The sequence below is a fragment of the Periplaneta americana genome, chromosome 17 (genome assembly GCF_040183065.1).
Source record: "Periplaneta americana isolate PAMFEO1 chromosome 17, P.americana_PAMFEO1_priV1, whole genome shotgun sequence".
Taxonomy (NCBI): Eukaryota; Metazoa; Arthropoda; class Insecta; order Blattodea; family Blattidae; genus Periplaneta; species Periplaneta americana.
This window is the reverse complement of record NC_091133.1, coordinates 34,511,076-34,532,239: the sequence shown is the minus strand read 5'-3', so window position 1 is coordinate 34,532,239 and position 21,164 is coordinate 34,511,076. Positions and strand designations below refer to the sequence as shown.

The window sequence follows — 21,164 nt, the reverse complement described above, 5'->3', positions numbered from 1 at the left end:
CTCGGGTAGTTTCGCAGTAATACTTGTGCAATTTTCAAGAATACACTTTTTAGCTCAAAACATGTTTTAATGTAATCTAAACATCAGTACATGTTTATACACATGAACTGAACACACATTAGCAAACTAGGCAATAAATATAGAACAACTGGGCTTGAATTATTAAAATGAATAACAGGAAAAGGCTTGCATATTAATTGTAAACTAATAAACTTATCTAACACATATCTGCATTAAACATTATGCTAAAGATAGAAAAAAAATATGAGAACTATTTAGTCCTAATCCGAATCCGTTTCCGCTATCAAGGCAATTGTTGTTTCTCCTTTCTCTGCCATTGTTTGAATGTAGAGAGACTTTGCTCCTTTCGGGAACACAATTTTGTTAGGTTTGGTAACAAATGAAAACCCTGTTTCATCTAAATTCCAAATGAGATTAGGCTTGTTAATTAGTTCTGCCTTCTCATACACACTCCCTAGCACATCATAAAAATCAATCAAATTCGAGCGAGTTGAGGCTATTACTCTATGGTAGGACAGATTTTCTAGCTGGCGCATACTTAGCCCATAACGCTTCTTAAAATAAGTTCGAATCTGCGTGCCACTCGAACTGTTCTGCCGGCAACTAGCGTAAACTGGTTAAGAACCTGAGTACCGGCAAAAGCATATTACGAACAACTATTTCATATAAAACAATAAGCAATGATTCAAATTAATCATAAGAATGTGGATAATTCATTAATCACAGTTTGATACTTACAATTCTGAATATCTCGACGATAAAACGTCCAGAGACACAACACTGCAAATTTACTCACTCTATCTGAGCAAACACACACCTGCTAAAGCAGATAGTTGCATAACTTTCGCCAGAATGCGTTTCAATACGATCTTCCTGCATGAAACATCCTCGACAGGTTCTGGCATTTATCCGTATTTTTGTAAGCTCAAACAAACACGGACAACTCCATAAGTAATTAATAAATGAGATACTGCGAAATTAGACGTACTGAGAAATTAGCTGAGTTTGCCTTATTCAATTTTCTATTCTGCGGTATCTATCCATTTAATTCCTGCGGCATATCCACCAAACTTCAGGTAGAGATGCCTCAACCTCCTACTTTGCCATATTGAATTTTGAATAAGGCTGCAACATCACGTGAAGGCAAGAGGAAGAATGTTATAAACATCTAATGCAGTGAAATTTCAATAATATTGCGATAAAAAGTACTTCAGACACTTTATATGAAAAGTAACGAAAACTTTGACGCTATATTTAAGAAACTTGCCTTATTAAATCAGTTGTAACTGACTTAAAACGTCACAAATATTCAATACATCAACTCAAAATGCTTGCTTTAAATTACTCAACAATATAATGTATTGTCATCTACCGAAAATGACCTGAACCATCAGAACTCGAAAATGGGACAACTCCCCCGCCGCGGCATCACTGCCGGATTTGCCTTATTAGATACAATTCTGTCTATAACTTCTATGATTATTTGTAATTATACGTCCCCTAGTTTGGTTTGATGGAATGAAGACCATAAAAGTTTGAAACCCACTTGTATAAAAGTCCATTTAAGAAGAAAGCATGGAACAAATATACGAGAGCGAACATTCGTATTATATCCTTCTTATGGTTGTGATATAAAGGTATGGAATGGAACAATAAATGGAACGCCCACTTAGACCACACTTATCTTATGGCTTCATTATGCAATTTTAGAAATTAGACATGGGCGAGAAATTGAGAAAAGCTTCCTTGGAACCCTCTCACTCAGGGACAAAGTTCTTTTATATGACATAATGGGGCTTCTGGCTTTAGTTCTCTTTTGAAGAAGGTCCTATTCAAGATCTTTATCACTCTTAAAAGTTCATCATCCTCAGTTGAGATGGAATGGTAACCACTAGTTCGCTGAGAAGGGCTAATCTCTTCTAGAATAAGATGAACTCCGCATTCATGTCAAGAATTGAAACCTGGTCTGTTAGACGTGAATAAAAATCGTACTGCTTGAGTCACAGTCAAGTATTTCCAGAATTATTTGTAATTGTATAAATTTGCATTTGCACTCCAACACTATTATTCGTTAATTGGGTTATACTATGCAGTGCGTTTACCTTGAGGGGCGAAGTGGAAGCAAGAAATATTCCTCACAACTTCGAAGGGCTCCGGATCCCGCAGCGCCATGGCTCCTCTCTCTGTATTGGGGATCTTGGGGTCCCAGAGGAACACATAGTACAGCGATAGCATGATCGCCGCGAGCGACACGGATAACACGTAAGCCAGCACAGTAAGAACACGGATTATCTTCCTCTTCTTCTTGGGCTCGTACAGTTTGTCTTTGGCAGATCCTTCAGAGCTCGAGTATTTGAGGTCGTTGGGGATTGGTTGCCCGTCGCTCCCCACAGACGCCTCCTCGTCGGACCTCTCACTCATGTCGCACTGATTTATATGATGTCTGAGTGGGGAGTTTCATACGTTGAGTTTCATTTCACACATACCCCCATTATACGAGAGTAAATGTCAACAGAAATTAGCAAAAACAGGGAATTATGACCACTGTAATTTCAACACAAATGTACACTGGGTGTTCGAAATTTCTGTAAAAATGAACTGCATAGCGTTGAATGTTCAGTGTCTGAAAAAGAGAGAAAAACAAAAATAAAGTTGTGAACTACAAAAACATTCTATTTTCATATACATCACATTTGTATCTTGTTAGTTATATAAAATATGTAAAACATTCTATTTTCATATACATCACATTTGTATCTTGTTAGTCATATGAAATATGTATACATTTTTCAGAATTTTTTTTTCTAAAGATTTCGCACATAATTTAAAAAATAGGAATCATGAAGATGACATAAGACATTTCCAAAGTACTGATAGTCTATATATTATGTTTTACATCTTTCACAAATATTAAGCACTTCATTATATTGTGAAACCATTCCTGCTTCTAATGTACTTAATTAATTCAAAATGACATATATAAATGAAATAATTTAATGTTCAACTAAATCAGTCATTTCCAACTCAATGCCCAGTGACGTCATAGCGGGCTTTTCTCGTTCTCCATAGCAATCCAGGTAGACTCTCGGAGCAGACAGCAATGCCAGGGCCTATCAAAGTAGCGGTGTCTGGCAAACCAGTTTAACTTAGCGTTTACAGTACCTAATAATAATAATAATAATAATAATAATAATAATAATAATAATAATAATATATTAGTGTATTAGGAACATGGTAGGTACATGCTATTATACTCGTACTTACAAAATTGTGGTATCTTTGTGACACATTTAATGCACGCTAAGTTCATGTGGATTTATTCTTAGACTAAAGTATTAGTCCTGGGCCTTTTAATAAAAATCCTTTCTGTCAACCCAAGCTAAATGCAGTTAATTTAGTAGGTAGGCATATTTTACTTACGTAGAAAGTCATCTGATATAACTTACATAGCAGAACTACGTGTCTTTAAATAATTTTATATCTTATTTTCTAGGTTGAAGATATAAATGAAAATGCAAGTAACTGCAACAACCTTGAATTTTCTGTAAAGTGTTCCAAAATAACTATTTCTGTTGGAAGTGAAGTATGAAAGAAAAATTAAGGGAAAAATTAAAATGACTTCAAGAAAAAATCTGGCATTTACAAAATAAAGTGCTCTCATTGCCATCTGTAGATAAAACAGTCATGATTCTCAGCTTGTGTGTGGAAATAGCGGCCAATTAAAAATTGTTGTGATAAGTTTTAACTACCATAAAGATTTAGCACACATTTTCATAATTCAAGTGGATTTACGTAGCAAGAAAAGAATGAGATACCCCAAAAAAACTCGAAACTGTGGCTCTAACGATGTTTTTAAGTCCTAATGTTTGTAAGTTTATCCAGTAGGCCTACTACAATTTCCTACAACAAGGTGCTTAAGACAAATGACAGAAAAACGCCAGTATCCATTTATATTTTCTAGTCTAAAGTTGAATGTGAGTAACTGAAGTGAGATAGAGAAATACTGTCTTAATTGCAAATTAAATGTCATTTTTTACTTCATATCAAATGATGAAATATTAAGATTACGTAATACAGGTACTGTACAATGAAGTGTGTAATCTATGTTTGGCTGGCTGAGCTGGTAGATTTACAATGTAGACTTTGCATATTTGTAGTTGGTTCATAAATGAATGGAATTTTAAAAAATAAGACAAAAGTCCAGCTCATTTAATTATGGTATACCTTGGATACAGTATAGGCCTATAATATAATATGTAAATTTTATTACTGCCGCCACCAAAATCACCACCACCACTACTGTATTTTTCTATTATGTATAATAAGTCTAATTCTGTACCTAATACTATTTCATTTTTGTATTTCTTTGTATTATTAGCATGTATAGCAGGCCTGGTTTCAACCGGCTGCCAGTGCTGCGTCTCGGCTTCATAATGATCAATCGAATCGACATCTGTTTTCCTTTCTGTATATTACTTAGTCTTTACATTGCATACATTTTATACATTCAACCAGAGCTAGCAGCTCAGACAATGCACGATCCACCACTGCACCGAGCTCGGCTCTGATTGTTTCTCTCGGTCTCTTCTCCGAGAGGAAAAGCGTGCTCCGACGTCACAACTAGGCCAGTTGGAAATGACTGAGCTAAATATAAGAAAGAATTATATTTTTGGATTACCAAATAGTTGTTTATGTAGCTTGTGTAAGTCGTAAATGTGCATTCAGAATTCCTTCCTCATAGCAAAGAGTTATAAAAAAAACAGACACGACTGCACGATTAGATAACTGTTTGTAATAAAAGACAAGCTATTTTTTGCAATAAGTTGTAAGGGACCCTTTTGTGCTTGTAAAATGATTTCCTCTGATAGAGGGCGCCAGGTAAAATTATCAGTTATTTCTTAACTACCCTACGTTGAATTTCGATGCTGAATAATCACTGCAGTTAAAAGAGTTGTTCAATAAAGTATTATTAGGCTACTATTAAAATATTTGTACTTGCTTAGATGAGGCTGTTGGTTTCTTGATAAGTTACAAATGTAGTTAAAACCCAATTATAAAAACTAATGCTTTTTCAAATTTATAAATATAGTAGAACCCCGATTATCCGTCTCCCTAAAAACCGATTGGCGGATTATCCGACTGTCTTTTTCTCGCTATTTTTCTTTTCTACAGAACATATGAAGTACTACTGTACGTTATATTAATACATATTTTTTCTAGAGTGTTATTACAAATCTTTACACTTACACAGTATGGTCTAATATTCAAGTTGCCGTACTGTACAACTTAAAGACAAAATGTATTTCATAAGTGTCAAAAGAAAGCGTGTTCGTGCTAAGTATCGCAAAAAAAGTGCAAATACTTTAGTGGTTTGGGGAAAGAGAGACTGGCTCATCTTGCATAAAAATACGAAACAGATGTTACAACTGTGCTCGATTTAATAAGAATTAAGTATAAAATGTGTATAAAGTATCCCTTTCATTACCGCGGATAATAGAGATTCTACTGCAGGCCTATATCAATTTAAGGAAAGGATTTTCGTAAATAGCAAAGTAGTATTACTAGCAATATAATATAAAAAGCAATTAATATACAAAGGTCTGTATTATGAGCAATGGCGCAAAATTAATTACATACATGCATTTATACCTTACATCTTACAATAATGAAGTCTGATATCTTACTTTTGAGATATCAAATAATGTTTCGTGCGTAGCATAACAGATGAAAGTTTTATGTTACGTGGATCACAGTGAATGATTTCTTTTCCATGTATGTGATAGTTCAGTAAAACAATCTGCAAACAGGAATATGATTTGTAAAATGAAATGAATTGTTGCGATACGCGTAGTGCACTTGGTATATGAGAAAGTATACTATCTTTATGACACCCATTATTTTTTTAATTATTAATGTTACAGAAACTTGAAATATTCATTCTCCCTACGAGATAATAATACCTTTGTAACATTAATTTGCGAATATCCTGTATAACTTTGACATATCTATGAAAAGATACGGGAAATGTTTCTATTAATGCATTTCATGCTTCGTTATTACAGTCTGTTCACTTGATGATAGCCGTGTTATATTTGCAAAACTTCTGGTTTTTATTTGTTTGTTTGTTTGTTCGTTTATCTATCTGTCTATCTGTTTATTTATTTAATAACATCACACATAAAAACACTACATGAAAGAACCCCAGGAAAAATAAAGCTCGTGTTGGACGACAATTCCGGTTTGTTAAAGAAGACTTGAAAATGACAGAAACTTTAACATGATTCATAAATATATATTTTTTTTTACTTAATGAAATTTAAGATTCTGATGCCAGAGTGTTACAAAGATTATACAAAAATAAAAAAGTCTCTGTTGGTTCTAAAATAAAATTTGAAATTCTTATACTAGGATCACATTCTTAAGAAGAGTAAATAGACAGAAATTTACATAAATCACAAATCCACCTACTTTATAGACTAACATTTAAACATTGGGATAAGATACCGTAAAATGGGGTTAATTTAGTACGTAGGGGTCAAATTAGTAGGCCTACGTTCTCGTGTGTTCAGAATTTGAAATTGTGTCGTAGTTCAAAGATTCGACAAAAGAACGCAGTTCTATCATGTAGGTGAGATAGGTGATATGTCACAGAGTTTGTCACACTGGTCAATCACGTGATTCTTCCATTTTTAATTGTCATTACAAGAGGTTATGCACATGCCAACTGGAGAACCGAGCTATTAAGTTCCATCAATCTGTGAATGTCAACACGATTGTGATTGTGTGACAACCAATGTTAAGTGTGATATTTAATAATTAATTATACCTGTTTAATTTGAGATATAATTTGTTTCTCTCAGTACACTCATTATTATTCTATTCGGCTAAAATGTAAAAATAAAAATTGGGAGGGTCAGTTTAGTACGCATGTTAAATCTAAAGGTTGGAGAGCTGAGTTTAGTATACACATGTATTTCAATCTAAAGGATACTATTTTTCGTTACAGAAAAAGTTCCACGGAATTACGTTTGTAAATTGGGTTCAAGAGCCTGTCGAAACTACACAAGAGAGACCCTTCATGACGTTCTAGATCAGTCATGTCAAATGAAGCCCATAGGCGCAAGCGCGCGTTTTAGAGCTCAGGAGAGCCTGAGCGCTTTACAGCGGAAAGGAAAGAGACAGATGAAAGAGACAGTATATGCCGCTTGGTCGAGCTATATACAGGGATGGCCAGCACTGCTTCAAAAGTTGAAGGGAAGAGAACTTATTAAAAGTGTATCTATGTTAATTTTTAGATTTGTCTGAGAAGTATAAATGCATTATAAGAATGTAAGTTTTAATTTTAATGCTCATTTTTCACAAATTCGTTTCTTTTTCATTCAAAAGGAATATTTTCCCAACTTTTTATAGTAAAGTGAAATTTTCAGATATTGGCCTATTTATTTAGTAACCTTACAGCTATTTAAGCAATGTTTTCGTAAATGTAATATACCGTAAATATGTATTAGGCCTACTGAAGATACTGCATTAGAAATTTTTAATATATTCGCATGGAAAATGTTTATACTTATTATGTCATACTCAATATCTTTCTTTGGGATATCACTTTCTTTATGAATGATGTGTTTCTTCCACTTAATACAGTATAGTTGTACTATTATGGAATTTATGTTAATATTCCTTCTTAACTCTTCATTATTTTATTAACGTTTAAAACACAACTGCAATATTAAAAAATTGGTGTTAGTACTTTTGTTTTACAGACATACAGATAACACAGAAAGAAGCCATATAAAATTAACGACATAAAATTTCACGTTCTGTTTGAAGTTTGTGCACCAATGTTTTCTTAATCCAACAGGCTGCTTATTCCTCCTTCCATACCTAGCGCTTGATGCACGCACACGACCTCAAAGTCAGAAAAATGCGCTTGCTTTGACATCACTGTTCTAGATCAAAGAAAAAGAAATAAAATCAGCTCAAACTGACCTGTTTTTATTTGTAATGGATTTAAAGAAACTTTTCGTCAAGGACTAATGTCTAAAGAAGAGATGGTCTTATATAGGTTTTCACCTAGCAGATTTATTTTTTTGAGCATGTTGTACCTATTATGTGATAAATAAAGATTGTTCTTTGTGTTGATGTTATTTGTATTATTTTTGGTAACTTTTACAGAGAAAATGGTAAATTTATAAATTCGTTGCCAAATATACTTACTGTATTTGAAAATTAAAAAATTTAAAAAATATTGTTTTATTTATATCAAAAATTCTACAGGAAGCGTGAAAAAAAGGGTAAGTCTCCAATTGTAAATTTTAAAGGAGGAAGAAAACAAAGTTCACAAGACTCTCCTAAATCGTGTAATTAATTTGGGGAATTGAAATCCTGCACAAATATGTATTCACATACGGGCTTTCAAGAGGAAATGTTTACAGTTATCTATCACTAAAGGTTCTTGGCTTAAAGTGACTTACCCGGTTTTTCTCGTCTATTGTTAAATTCTTACAGGGACTTACATATTTATGCACAAATTTTCAAAAAATCATTATTTACGTATATACATAAACATCCATTTTAATTATTATTTCACTACTTTTCAAAATATTGAATAATACAGTATAAGAACTTTGGCATAATACAATAATGTTTTATAAGACATTTACACATGTTATTCACATGTTACTTGGTTTTTTCTCCATCTGCATCCAATTCCTCCAAATCCGGGTCAATATTGGGTATGTTGTCAACTTTCAAGTTCTTGTAGAAGTCATGGAAGACATTGTCGATCAGTGGTAAAAGTTCCAAGATGTCCTTCTTTTCAGCACTGACAGAAACAGGACCCTCATGAATCATAGGCAGTGATGTGGGTAGTGTACTTTTGCCACGTCTACGGATAGATAGTTGTCGGAAAGATTCTTCCTCGGAGAAAGAACTCTTGATAAATATTTTCGCTGTCTTTCGAGTGTATTTCAGCCAGTGAGTGCTGGTCCACAGAAATTTATTACCTTCTGTATCAACTTTCTTCATTAGGTAGGGCCCACTTGTTTTCGTCAAGGAATTGAAGTCTAGAAAATGTTGTCCCTCCATCACAAATACTTTGAATGGCTTCTTACGTTTGCAAGACCTCACGAGCTGATACCAATCATTTGGATGGTTTATTTTCATCCCTGTCCTGTTCTTTTCTCTCTCGATAGCTGCATGGTCTGCATCGCACTCCATATGAGTATGCCCATTCACCAAAAACATGTGGTGAATTTCACGGATGTTAGGGTTCTTGTCAATAACAAAAGAAAACATAGCTGCCACAATACTGTTTCTGTTCTGTCCCCCGCAAGAGTCAGAATAAAATGTGATCTCTTCTACATGATCTGGCAACTGCAAAATAAACTGATAGAGACAGGAATCTAATTGATTAGCCCCTCTTACAGACGTGATTTCATTCCACATAAAACATGTAGCTTCGTTGCTGACTAGATTATGGACTGTCAGATTGAATGTCCATAATTGCCTTTTATAAAAGGAAACTGATGTTGTAAGGTAAGTTGTCTGTAGGCACTGCTACAAATCAAAGGCTAACACAGCTTTTCTGTCATCTTTCTGAGCCACTTCCTTATCATGCCTCTTGGCTTCATATGACTCCTCCGCAGCCTTGTGGTGGGTATCTCGTTCTTGTATTGCAGAGTCCCTAGCTTCTCCTGCCAAAGTGTTGATCTTCATTTTCAGTACATCACATTTATGACAAGTGTCTTGTTTAGGTTTTTTGAATTCCAGATCAAGTTCATGGAAGCATCTAGAATAAATTTTCAGTGAAATAGGATTTTTAGTACAGTCTTTGTACAAATTATACATCTTTGATATATTAAGATCAGAGGACAGAAACCGCTTAGAATTTCTATTTCGGCAATAATGACTCTCATAGCTAGGGAAGGAGAGAATATGACTTTCTGCAGACTGTAAATCTTCCATTTTTGTTTTGTTTGCAGGAGCAAACTTTCCTCTGCAATCAGATGCAATAATTCCAGAAAACGATTCCTTCTTCTTAACTAGCTACCCGCTCAATGAAACCGGTTGTTTTCCCAAATGTTCTACGAAAGCATTCCCTGCAGATGGACTGATTATTACCTTGAATTATAATTTCATATTTACAAACTATTTCCCTTAACTTGGCGTTGTCTTCAACCACACGATGAGTCTTTGGTTTACTAATTGTTATCAATGAGGAAATATATCTGACCCTGTTATCATGATTACCAATAGCCCAATATTCCTCAAAACACTTTGGCGATCTTCTTCCGTAAACTTTTCCAGACACTTCATTCGGCATGGTTTAAGGGTAAGCATTTCCCTTGCTTTCACTTCTTTCCCTTTTTCTGATAAACAGATTTTCCTTTATTCCTCAATTCTTTGTTAATTTGTCTGTCCTTCCTAGTTCTCTTCTTCTGAACAGCAGCATCTGGCTCAGAATTTTCGGACTGCTGTTCCTGATCGTTGTTGAATACATTGGTGTCTTCAGAATTTTCTTCCTCCTCACTCTCATCCATTGAGGTGTAAAATTGATTGTTTGCTATGACTTCATCAGGGTGATAGTCTGGATCTTTTACACTATCATCGGAATCGAAATCTACAGGCTCAGTACACTCATTTACATCTGGTCCAAATATATTTAGTAGATCTTCACTACATGATTTTTGTGCATGAGCCAGTAGAAATGTACCTAAAAATAAGGGTCCTGAAGTTGTAACACACAGTCCTCCATATGTTTACTTTCATATCAGCTCATGATTTCAATGTTTTTACAGCAATGATAGAATGACTGTCGAACATATACCTGATAATTTGTAACTATTTGTTTGCTTTATTCGGATTTTAAGTTATGTTTTGTCTTTTAAATTTATTTATGCTTACAAGTTGCCCATGAGCCGCATATTGAACAACAGTCGATTAAAGCGGAGTTTCCAACTTCTTAGTGTCACGGACCCCTTAACATTCATACTCGAATTCGGTTCATTTTAAAATGCTTAATTTATAGCCGGAAGCATTTTTGGTGAACTCTGTAACAGAGTGGGGCATAACAAATAAATATTCCAAGAAGCTGAGAAAAGCAATAGCAAAAGTTAAAGTTAGGCTTAATAATTAAAATACTTTTGAAAATACATCTTGGCTTGGAAACCGCTTTTGAATCTATCACGGACTCCTTGGGGTCCGTGAGACACAGGTTGGGTACCGCTGAGTTAAAGTACCAAGAAAGTAGCATATGTGATAAATACTGTGTCAAGCTGTCAACGTTGTTAGAAAGAATGGGAAAAACGTAATACGGCGAACGCAAAGCTCCGCCCACGTCCCCTTTCCACTTTTCCCCTACAAGCTCACCACACACCCTAGCCGGAAAGAGTGGAAATAGGGGTTTAGAGTGGGGTGACATCTAGTGTAGGAAAGTGGAACAAAAACAGTAACGACATCTACTAAGCAAAAGAGGAACTTCATCCTGTCAGTCTCTGTCTCTCCTTCTCTGTTCCTAGCTTCACGTCTCTCTCTTTTTCTTTTTCTTACGACTTCGCAGGAGGGGAGATTCGATCCGAGAAAGTTCATACCTAAACCTAAACGCACGCTTTTTGTTCACGCTTTAGACCGCTCGGCTACCGAGGCGAGTTGGCGATAGAAGGGAAAATGAATCTATTTAAGTTTAAGGGAACTGCCATAACGTATTGTAGAAGGGGACAATGACCGAATAGCGTGGGTAGAAACTGGTGGGCTTGTGAATGTCGCTTGATAGGGGTTGACTACGGGAGTGGCTTCATTGTGTCCGTGTCCAACTTCGTGTACAGACGTAACCACGTGTAGTGATGATACGTACCGAAGACGTGTACTCATTACGAGTGTCCAACCTGTGGGAAAAAAAAGACTATTGTGTTACTTCGAGGACGTGCAAAGTTAACAGGTGAGTGTTGTTTAATGAAAACCACATTACATTGTGTTGTGTCAGTACATGTTGTGGACAGTTGTCTAATGCGTACTGTCTAATGCGTATTGCATTGTGGTTGTGGACAGTTGTCTAATGCGTATTGTCTAATGCGTATTGCATTGTGGTTGTGGACAGTTTGCTAATGCGTATTGTCTAATGCGTATTACAATGTGGTAGGCAGTGATCCATCGAAGCGGGACATATAGTAGAGAGAGACAGTAGAGAGAGAGAGAGAGCAGGCGAGCGAGGTGCCGAGAGGCGCGGGTGGGGATAATTTCCCCTACTGGCGTTCGCCGTAATACGTTTTTGCCGAAAGAATATCACTTACCATTACTACTGTGATCAGTAATTTCCTGAGGTTAAGTTATCTTCCTTCTCTTAGCATCTTCAAAACAACTGTTATCACTGTGAGTATTTTTTAAACTTAGATTAATAAGAAGACGTGTACGTTGTGACATTGTGTAAGTCGAACCACAGTTCACTTTGCTACTGTGTGACATTAAACCATGGTATGGTTACTAAGTTACTAAGTACTAAGTAAAATATAGACCTTAAGTGCAGGGTCGCTTATTTGTCACTTTCGCTAGTTTGCCAGAGGGGGGATGCAATAAATGCTTAACTCACAGCTCATTCACAAGGCAGTTATGATTTGACGGGCTTGTGATTGTTGTGGGTACAAAAATATCTTAATTCGCGTCTGTCTGCTGCTAAAACAAGAAAAAAATGATAATACCTTAAATTTAATTCCCATCCATATTGTTGACGTTCTCTTTTCGAATATGGTTGTTCTAATTGTTTCTAATTATTGATTCCCTTTTCCTTGTTGAAAACTGAGAAGCAAAATTTTGGTAACTCGACATGGAAGAAATTATGCGGACGTGAACAAATCAACTTACCGCACTGCTCCTTTCTTGATACGAAACTGTAAGGACTATAATAACTAAGTAATTCGACTTACCCGGTTTTACACGCAACCAAAATGAAGACTTGACAAACGAATAGTGATGTAATTAGACTTACATGCTTTTGCTCGTTCGTACTTGGCAGGTGAATAACAAGCTTAGTCGACTTACCAAGAATTTTACATCAATTTCTGTTCTACCCCTTATTTCACCATGCTGTAGCATCTAAACTAATTGGTATTAGACTTCCCCGGTTTTTCACGTTATAAAACTCGGCACTGGGAATCGATACATGCTAATAACTCATATTTCACAAAAAGTGGACTTATCCGGTTTTTCACGCTTCTTGTAGAATTTATCTTGTACTTCTTGAGAATCTGAAGAAATGTTTCTGAGAATAGCACTGTGTCTCTGCCTATGCTTTTCCATAGGGAGACCAGCTTGTACCAAATTGACCCCATTCGATGAGGTAACATTAGTACAAACAAACAACAAAATTGTAACCATTGTCATGTATGTAGAGACCTGCACAACAGCTTAAATTCATTAATAGGATTGAAGCTTTCACAAAAAATTCAAATTGTACTGAGAAAAAATATAATCTTCTGCACACATACAAATATGTCAAAAGTGTACTAAACTGACCCCATTTTACGGTATACCAGTTAGTAGGCCTACTAATTGCTACTATGTTAAGATAATGCTATATCTACTTTCGCTTCGATGATAAACTCAATTCTAAATAAATTTATCTGTAATAACTAGAGTCCTACGTTTGGTTAACGGTGGAGTGAATTAATCTCCCCGCACATTCCGGTATTGTGTTTACATCTGCTTATTAAGTCGGTGAGCAACAGGAATATTATTCATGTACAAAATATGACTTATAATAATAATAATAATAATAATAATAATAATAATAATAATAATAATAATAATAATAATAATAATAATAATAAGGGAGAATTTATTCAAAGGCAGCTTATATGCAATAAAAATAATTTTAACCAGGGATAGAAAAAACTAAAAAAAAAAAGTCAGGAGTTAGCATATTTCTTCCACACATGCAATGAGAAAACCATTCGCGCTAAGATAAAGTTACATTTACTGAAATATATTAAACAATATTAAAAATACTAAATATCTAAGCAGAGCAAACATATGCTCTCAAAGACGCTCTCTGCTCTTCATTGAAGCTATGTACTGAAAATATCATGAGATGCGCAACGAATGGAATAATATTAATCTAAAGGCACATTCGAATTTCATCCTTTAACTACTTTTTTGTTAACACATGTATTAGTTGCAGTGACAATCTTGCAATCTTAAATAATTTTGAATTCAATAAACAAAAATCAGGCGCCACATAAGATTTTTAGTCGCCATGGCTACCTGGTGCCCGGAATTTGTCTACTCCTAATTTTTACAATAAGTAAAGCACATCTAGATACTTTATATCTGATTAAAGGTTGGAATTCACAAATAAAAAATAAATAAATAAAACATAAATGTCTGCACAAACTTGAGAAAAAAATTATGAGTGCGTGCTTTATGAGTCTACACATTACAATCAATGACTGTAAACATTTTACGTGTTTCAAATTAAAAATGTCTTCTTTCTAACAAAATACATTTTATTATTTCCTAACAAATTCTTCTATTAGAGCACAAATCTCCAAGCGCCTAGCTTTGTTTCTTTTCGTATGTTCAATGAGCAGCAGACTTGAACTGTTTAAGGTTAGATAACGCCAAACTATACTTCATACATATCTACACTGTTGCAGGTTGCTAGGAGATTAGGTAACCAAGAACATGACTCATAACATTCATATTCTACAGTCTATCAGGCAGTACATCTCACTTTACGATATGTATCAGATGAAGAACAATTTATTGTATAAATATGAAGTCTGATAATGTAATATTTCTTTTAATAAGAGATATTCAACAACACGTTTTTGTATTCCAGTGGTAATTTTCAAAATTTTGGACAACCTGACACGCAAACTATTTACATTTCACGATTTTCTTTTGAAAATAATACACGTCATATTAAGACCTCTTCATGAAAAAAAATATATATATGTTAATTTTGAAGACAGTCATGCAACACTTCCCCCCCCCCCAATTTATTTCAGTTCACCTATTCAAGTGGAGTTGGTAGTGACGATGATAGTTATAGTAATGACTACTGTATGGTGGTTAATACACGGTAATGGTGTTGATAGTGATGGCGGTGGAGTTATTAGTGATTGTGTTTATGGTTGAAGTGTGACGCCGGTAACAATGATGAGCTGACGATCGTTACTTGCAATCGTGTTGATACTGTTGACTGTGATATTGGAGTTAACAGTGGTTTGGTAGTTAAGGTGGAGTTTATTATAGCAGTATGGATAGTTGAATTGTTTCGGTAGTAGTAATAATTGATATTGTTGTATTGTAGGTGATGATGTTGGAGTTGATGTGAGTATTGATGTTGATGTTCATGATTGATGTATGACGAAAATAATGGTGTTGGTTAAGTTAGCGGTGGTGTTGTTATTTTACGGTAGTATAAATAGATATTGGTAGTAATAGTATGGCGGTAAACTTTTTAGTTGGTTATTTAACGCGCTGTATCAACTGCTTCATTCTTTAGCGTCGATGGGATTTGTGATAGTGAGATGGTATTTGCCGAAATGAGGCCCATGAATTATCTGGCATTCGGCTTACGGCTGGGAAAACCTCGGAAAATACCGAACCATGTAATCAGCCCAAGCGGGAATCGAACCGTTGTCTGAGCGCAACTCTAGATCGGCAAGCAAGCGCCTCAGCCAACTGAGTATGGCGGTAATAATATTAAGTTAGCAGTGGTGTTCATAATGTTTGAATTTTGACGATAATAATGGTGATGGTTGAAGTAAGGCGGTAGTCATGATGGCTAGAGTAGTGGTACAGTATACAGTCCCAGCTAGACCAATCTCTATTCTTTCGGCTTGTCGTGATGCAGCTCTCCACAAGTTCGTGGCGATTTTAGTTCGGTGTGCCCGAACGTGGATACATGCTCATGAATATTATTGCAGGGATCGAGATATGTGCGGAGTGACTATGGTGTGTTTCCGGCATTATAGGGGGTACTGTGTTAGTGATCAGTGCTCTTATAAGAATGCTCTATGGGGCGACTGTGATTATATTGGTAAGCTGTGTCTTTGGTCGTATTTCCAGTTGTACGTGTTATTGGGGAATGTTATTTGGAACGAAAAGCTCGGCTTGCTGATAGCCGAGAAGTTACGTGGTGCAGACATTGGGTTTGGTAATGTAGCCATGAAGAAATGTTTGGTATTATAGGTAGCCATATTGTCATGTTCACGTTTGTGGAGGTTAATTTGTATATGGTCTTATTCATGTTCTCTTAGGTTAATTTGCATAGTCATTCTTAATGTGTTTCATTGTCAAGCTTTACTTATGTTCATTAAAGTTAATTTAGTTGTAAATATTTATTATTTATTATTCTTGCATACCAACGAGACAACTCAGAAATCGTTATAAAAAGTAGGTCCAGGACGTTATTATTATTATTATTATTATTATTATTATTATTATTATTATTTTTAGTACGACATCAATCATAGTCTTTCGTTCTTATATAATTGCAATGCAGTCTGGGGATACAAATATATGTTAGGGGTACGGTAGCAAAAAAGATTGAATACCACTGTTCTAATAAATACTTAACAATAATAAGGTAGGCTATAGTTGAGATAAATCATAACGAGCCACCGGCGTAGCTCAATCGGCTTTGTCTGTCGATCCGGAGATGCGTTCGGGCGCGGGTTCGATTCGCAGTTGGGCTGATTACCTGATTGGGTTTTTTCCGAGCTTGTCCGCAACCGTAAGGCGAATGTCAGGTATTCTATAGCGAATCATCGGCCTCATCTCGCCAAGTATCATCTCTCTATCACCAATTCCATCGACGCTAAATAACCCCGCAGTTGATACAGCATCGTTAAAATAACCAAGTAAGAAAAATAAAATAAATCATAAAGTCCCACTCTACATCACTTTCTCAGTGATTTTTAATAGGTGTGAGAGACGGGGTTGTCTTTTGTTCACTGATATTTACAGCTTTAGGACTCATGCCACCAATTTATTTGCATAGTTGAGGAAAAGTATCCGATAATTTAATATTATTAGCGTAAGTTACTAATGGTTTTTTCAATTTTTATACATTTTGGGCGTTAAATTTCTTGAAATCACGTAATAAAGATATGTTTAGACTTACTTAAGCGATAGTTGGATGTTTTAAATTATGTTTTTGCCTTGTAGACCTATTATAATTAAGTGTATTAACGCTAAAGTTGATATTAAATAAATTATCTTCAGCGTATAGTAGGGATTAAAAAATAAGCAGTGAAAAAAGTGTCATTACTTTATCTGAAATAAAAGTGTAGGCCTATAATGAGTTCTTGATGATAAGTTCATTTGTAGGCTAATGAAAAGAACTTCGTGCGTACAATATTGTACCAAATTAATTAGTAGTGCTTTATAGCATTCTGAAATTGAGCATGATATGCTGTTTTAACGTAATTTTTGGTATCTGCTTATTTAAATTTATGAGTAAATAATATATAAGCTACTATTCTATTCCATATTAGTTCTATATATATATATATATATATATATATATATATATATATATACATAGAACTAGGTCCTAATCTGATAAAATATATATATATATATATATATATATATATATATATATATATATATATTATATTCAATAGCTGAGCAGTTTCGACTTTTTCCATTTGCCAATTGTCAAATTTATAACACAAAATTATAACGTTCATTATTCCTATTTTTTCATAATTCCACTATTTTTACTGTTGATTATTAGTGTAGCCTATATTATTCCTTGATGTTTGTGTTATTGTTCCATATAATTAATTTAGTTACAATCACGGTATTCTTCTTTTTATTCCATATATTTCACGTTACAGCAGCTTATGACATCGGGTTTTCCGTCTTTATATATCGCACCGACCTGACGGTCGTCGATCAGACAGACTAGCTCTTTGTAACGATCCTCACAGTAGGTGTTTACCTGAAGAAGAAGAGAGATCCACTCTTCGAAACGTTATGTCATAATTTTTGACAATTACCAATGGAAAAAGTCCTAATTGCTCAACTATTGAACAATTCACCGTTGCTCTCGCCCTTTCATTCAGAACAATAAACCATGTTACATGTATTCTATTGTTATGTGACATACTGTTGGACCCATCAAAATACGAATGAAGTTTTGAGATTCGCCTTCTATATAATACAGAAATAAAGAGTATAAAGCAGTGATAAATACAAGTGCATGCAGTTCTTTCCCTAGTTCATCCCACAACTGATCTTTCTTCGTTAGATTCCTATAATCTTCATTGCTCATGTCGTATAGCATGGAAAGTCTCCTAACACGCTGCTTGCAGCAAACTGCGAGTAGTAACGCTGCAGTCCCGCCACCCACAGGCGGGAATGTGTCGTTGCGGTGAGAGTGGATTCATATCCAGCTGTACTCAATAATAATTCGCATCGGTTTTGCACTCGCTGCCGCTGCCGCTCCTGCGTCCCGCGTTGGTGTGAGCAGACCTTAACCGACTTATGATGCCCATAAATATTCCCTGCCACCTCGGTAAAACAGGGATTAAAGAAAGCCTTTGGTCATAGGAATTATTTCCCAGTTTAACATATGAAAAGTTAAAGGAGGGAATCTTCGTTGGCTCACGGATAAGAAAGCTTCTAAAAGACGAAATTTTTCAAAGTAAATGAATAAATGTGTAACTAGCGGCCTGGCGTGCATTCAAGGCAGGTGTGGAAAGGTTTCTTAGTAATAGGAAGGATGAACAATATGAATCTTTAGTGGACACATTAGTATAATGTTATAAAAAATGGGCTGTACGATGTCACTGAATGTACATATATTTTTTCATTAACACTTAGATTTTTGCCTTGAAAATTTGGATGCTGTTAGTGATGAACAAGGAGAACATTTTGTTCAGAACATAGCTACAATGGAAAAACGTTATAAAGGTCTTTGAGATCTTACAATGTTGATGGATTATTGCTGGTTTCTGCAGAGACGGTATTTCTCATTACAAGAGAAAGACACCAAGTAGCAAGCAATTTTAGGATCTATGGAATTATCAGTTATAATATTAATTTTATAGCCAATAGATAACATTTTAAGCGGTTTACATAAATTCATTTCTTATTTTATTTTATTTTATTTATTATTATTATTATTTTTTTTGCATAACAAATACCTCTCATTGATCTCAAAAATACCAAAAATTTCAATTGAGATGTCAATTGTAAAGACTGCATGGTTGAGTTTTTATTATTTTTTTTTCGATATCTCATGAACTAAGCCCGTAGGGAACCTCTAAAGGCATTTTCGGAATCAGAGCATGGATTTCCATAAGAATCAGCTATTTTCACTCCGGAGATATGAGTTTTTTCCTTCCTTATTGTTATTAAATCCCAAGGGTTTTTTTTTTTTTTCAATTGGAAAATGCCGAAATTTGTGTCAAGGGAGAAGATGTTGATTCGTTGCTCGTTTCTTTTAGCGCTCATCTCGACATTTCGTGACACGAAAATAAAAGCTTCTTTTCTATCGAAATTGAGTTATATAGCAAATATTATAGCAGTGACTCAAATTTATTTTCTACAGAAATTTTTATGTCCATGACTAGTCTAGTTTCTTTCGTAGAGATCGGTGAAAAAGGTTTCAACTACAAAAGAATTTTCAATTTCGAATAAAAAGCTATATCTACATTATGCAGGCAGACCAGCCTTTTCACCGTGTGCTTCTGGAACGAAGTATTTTAACAACTTATGATAATGGAAGTTTTACAATTGTATACCCTTCGATATCGAAAATGTTAATAATTGGAATTAATATCAATATTTTCAGAATACTAGTTATGTCCTCATATCGTGTATTATATCTTAAGTCTTGCTAATATTATGTATTACTCGAGTGATATAAAAGAAATCAAGTCTTAAAGAAAATTGAACTCAATAAAATAATTCAGGCACCGCATAAAAATGCCAATCTGGCTTCCAGGTAAAGCTGACTTGAATAATTTCTAGGGAAAAATTGTTCAGAGGTCAGATATTGAACCTGGGATCTGTGGTTAAGCGCGCCAACACTCTACCGACTGAGCTATCTAGGAGTTGTACCAATTTGAAGTCACAGAGAATAGTGTGCACTCAATGTTGGATCATTGACGTCTTGTCAACTCACTTGAGGTGTGTGGATACAAAGGGAACAATTGGCCCGCGGCCTGGTATAGTTCCTGGGTAGCTCAGGCTCAGTCGGTAGAGCGTTGGCGCGCTTAGTCAAAGGTCCTGGGTTCAATACACGTCCCCAGGACAATTTTTCCCTTGAAATTATTCACCGCTTAAAAGTATTTAGTCGCCATGGCTATACGCTGCTCGGAATTTGTCTATCCTGATTTTTGAAATAAGTAAAACGCATCTAGATACTTTAGATCTGATTAAAGGTTGGAATTACCAAATAAAAAAAAACATAAATGTCAGCACAAAGTTAAAATAAAACAAATTATGAGTGCGTGCTTTACGAGTCTTTACACATTACGATGAATAACTATAAACATTTTAAGTGATTCAAATGAAAAAGTTTCTCCTTCTTTATGATAAAATATGTTTCTTCTTTCCTAATGAAGTGCTCGCTTCCAGAGTCTTCTATTAGAGCAATGATTTCCAAGCGCCCAGCTTTATTCTGGTTCCGCATTTTTACTGAACAGCAGATTTGAACTGTGTAATAGGGTCAAGTGCCGCCTACCTATATTCCATTACATATTACACTGATGCTGGTCGCTTGGAGGCTTTATGAAACCAAACGCAGGACTCTTTTCTGAATCAACTGGCCCTCCTCATAATTAGAGAGCCAGTCAAACTTTTATGGAACCTCCTATATGGACTCTAATTCAGTGTACGGAAAAAACTGACGCACCATTATCATTTTTCTTTCTCTTATTAGTTTTCATTGCTTTTTTACTTGTAACTTTTTTTTATTCTGTAAACTGCCATTGTTTGTTTGTTTGTGTACTTGTTTACTTTTTTTCTTACTCTGTTATCTTTCATCATCTATTTGTTCTTGTATTGTTTTGTATGCTTTGTCTAATGGCAACCTCTAATTTGAGGAAGCTCAATAAAAAAAAGAAATAAAATTAAGTGAAGTATGGGCCGTAACAACAATGTAAGCAGGATGGGAATTGTCGGGG

The 21,164-nt window shown here is 35.0% G+C and overlaps 1 protein-coding gene across 10 annotated transcripts in view; it reads right to left on the bottom strand.

The window, feature by feature from the left end:
• The window catches only part of LOC138693211 (uncharacterized), a 693,974-nt gene that overhangs the window by 594,764 nt on the left and 78,046 nt on the right, over positions 1-21,164 (bottom strand). For all 10 annotated transcript variants that reach the window (XR_011330247.1, XR_011330245.1, XR_011330246.1 and 7 more), the window contains exon 2: positions 2,124-2,644. Coding sequence is in view for 2 of the 10 variants with exons in the window: in XM_069816998.1 (XP_069673099.1) it covers positions 2,124-2,442 (319 nt within the window). In the remaining 8 variants the exon portion in view is untranslated. The remainder of the gene's footprint in view (positions 1-2,123; positions 2,645-21,164) is intronic.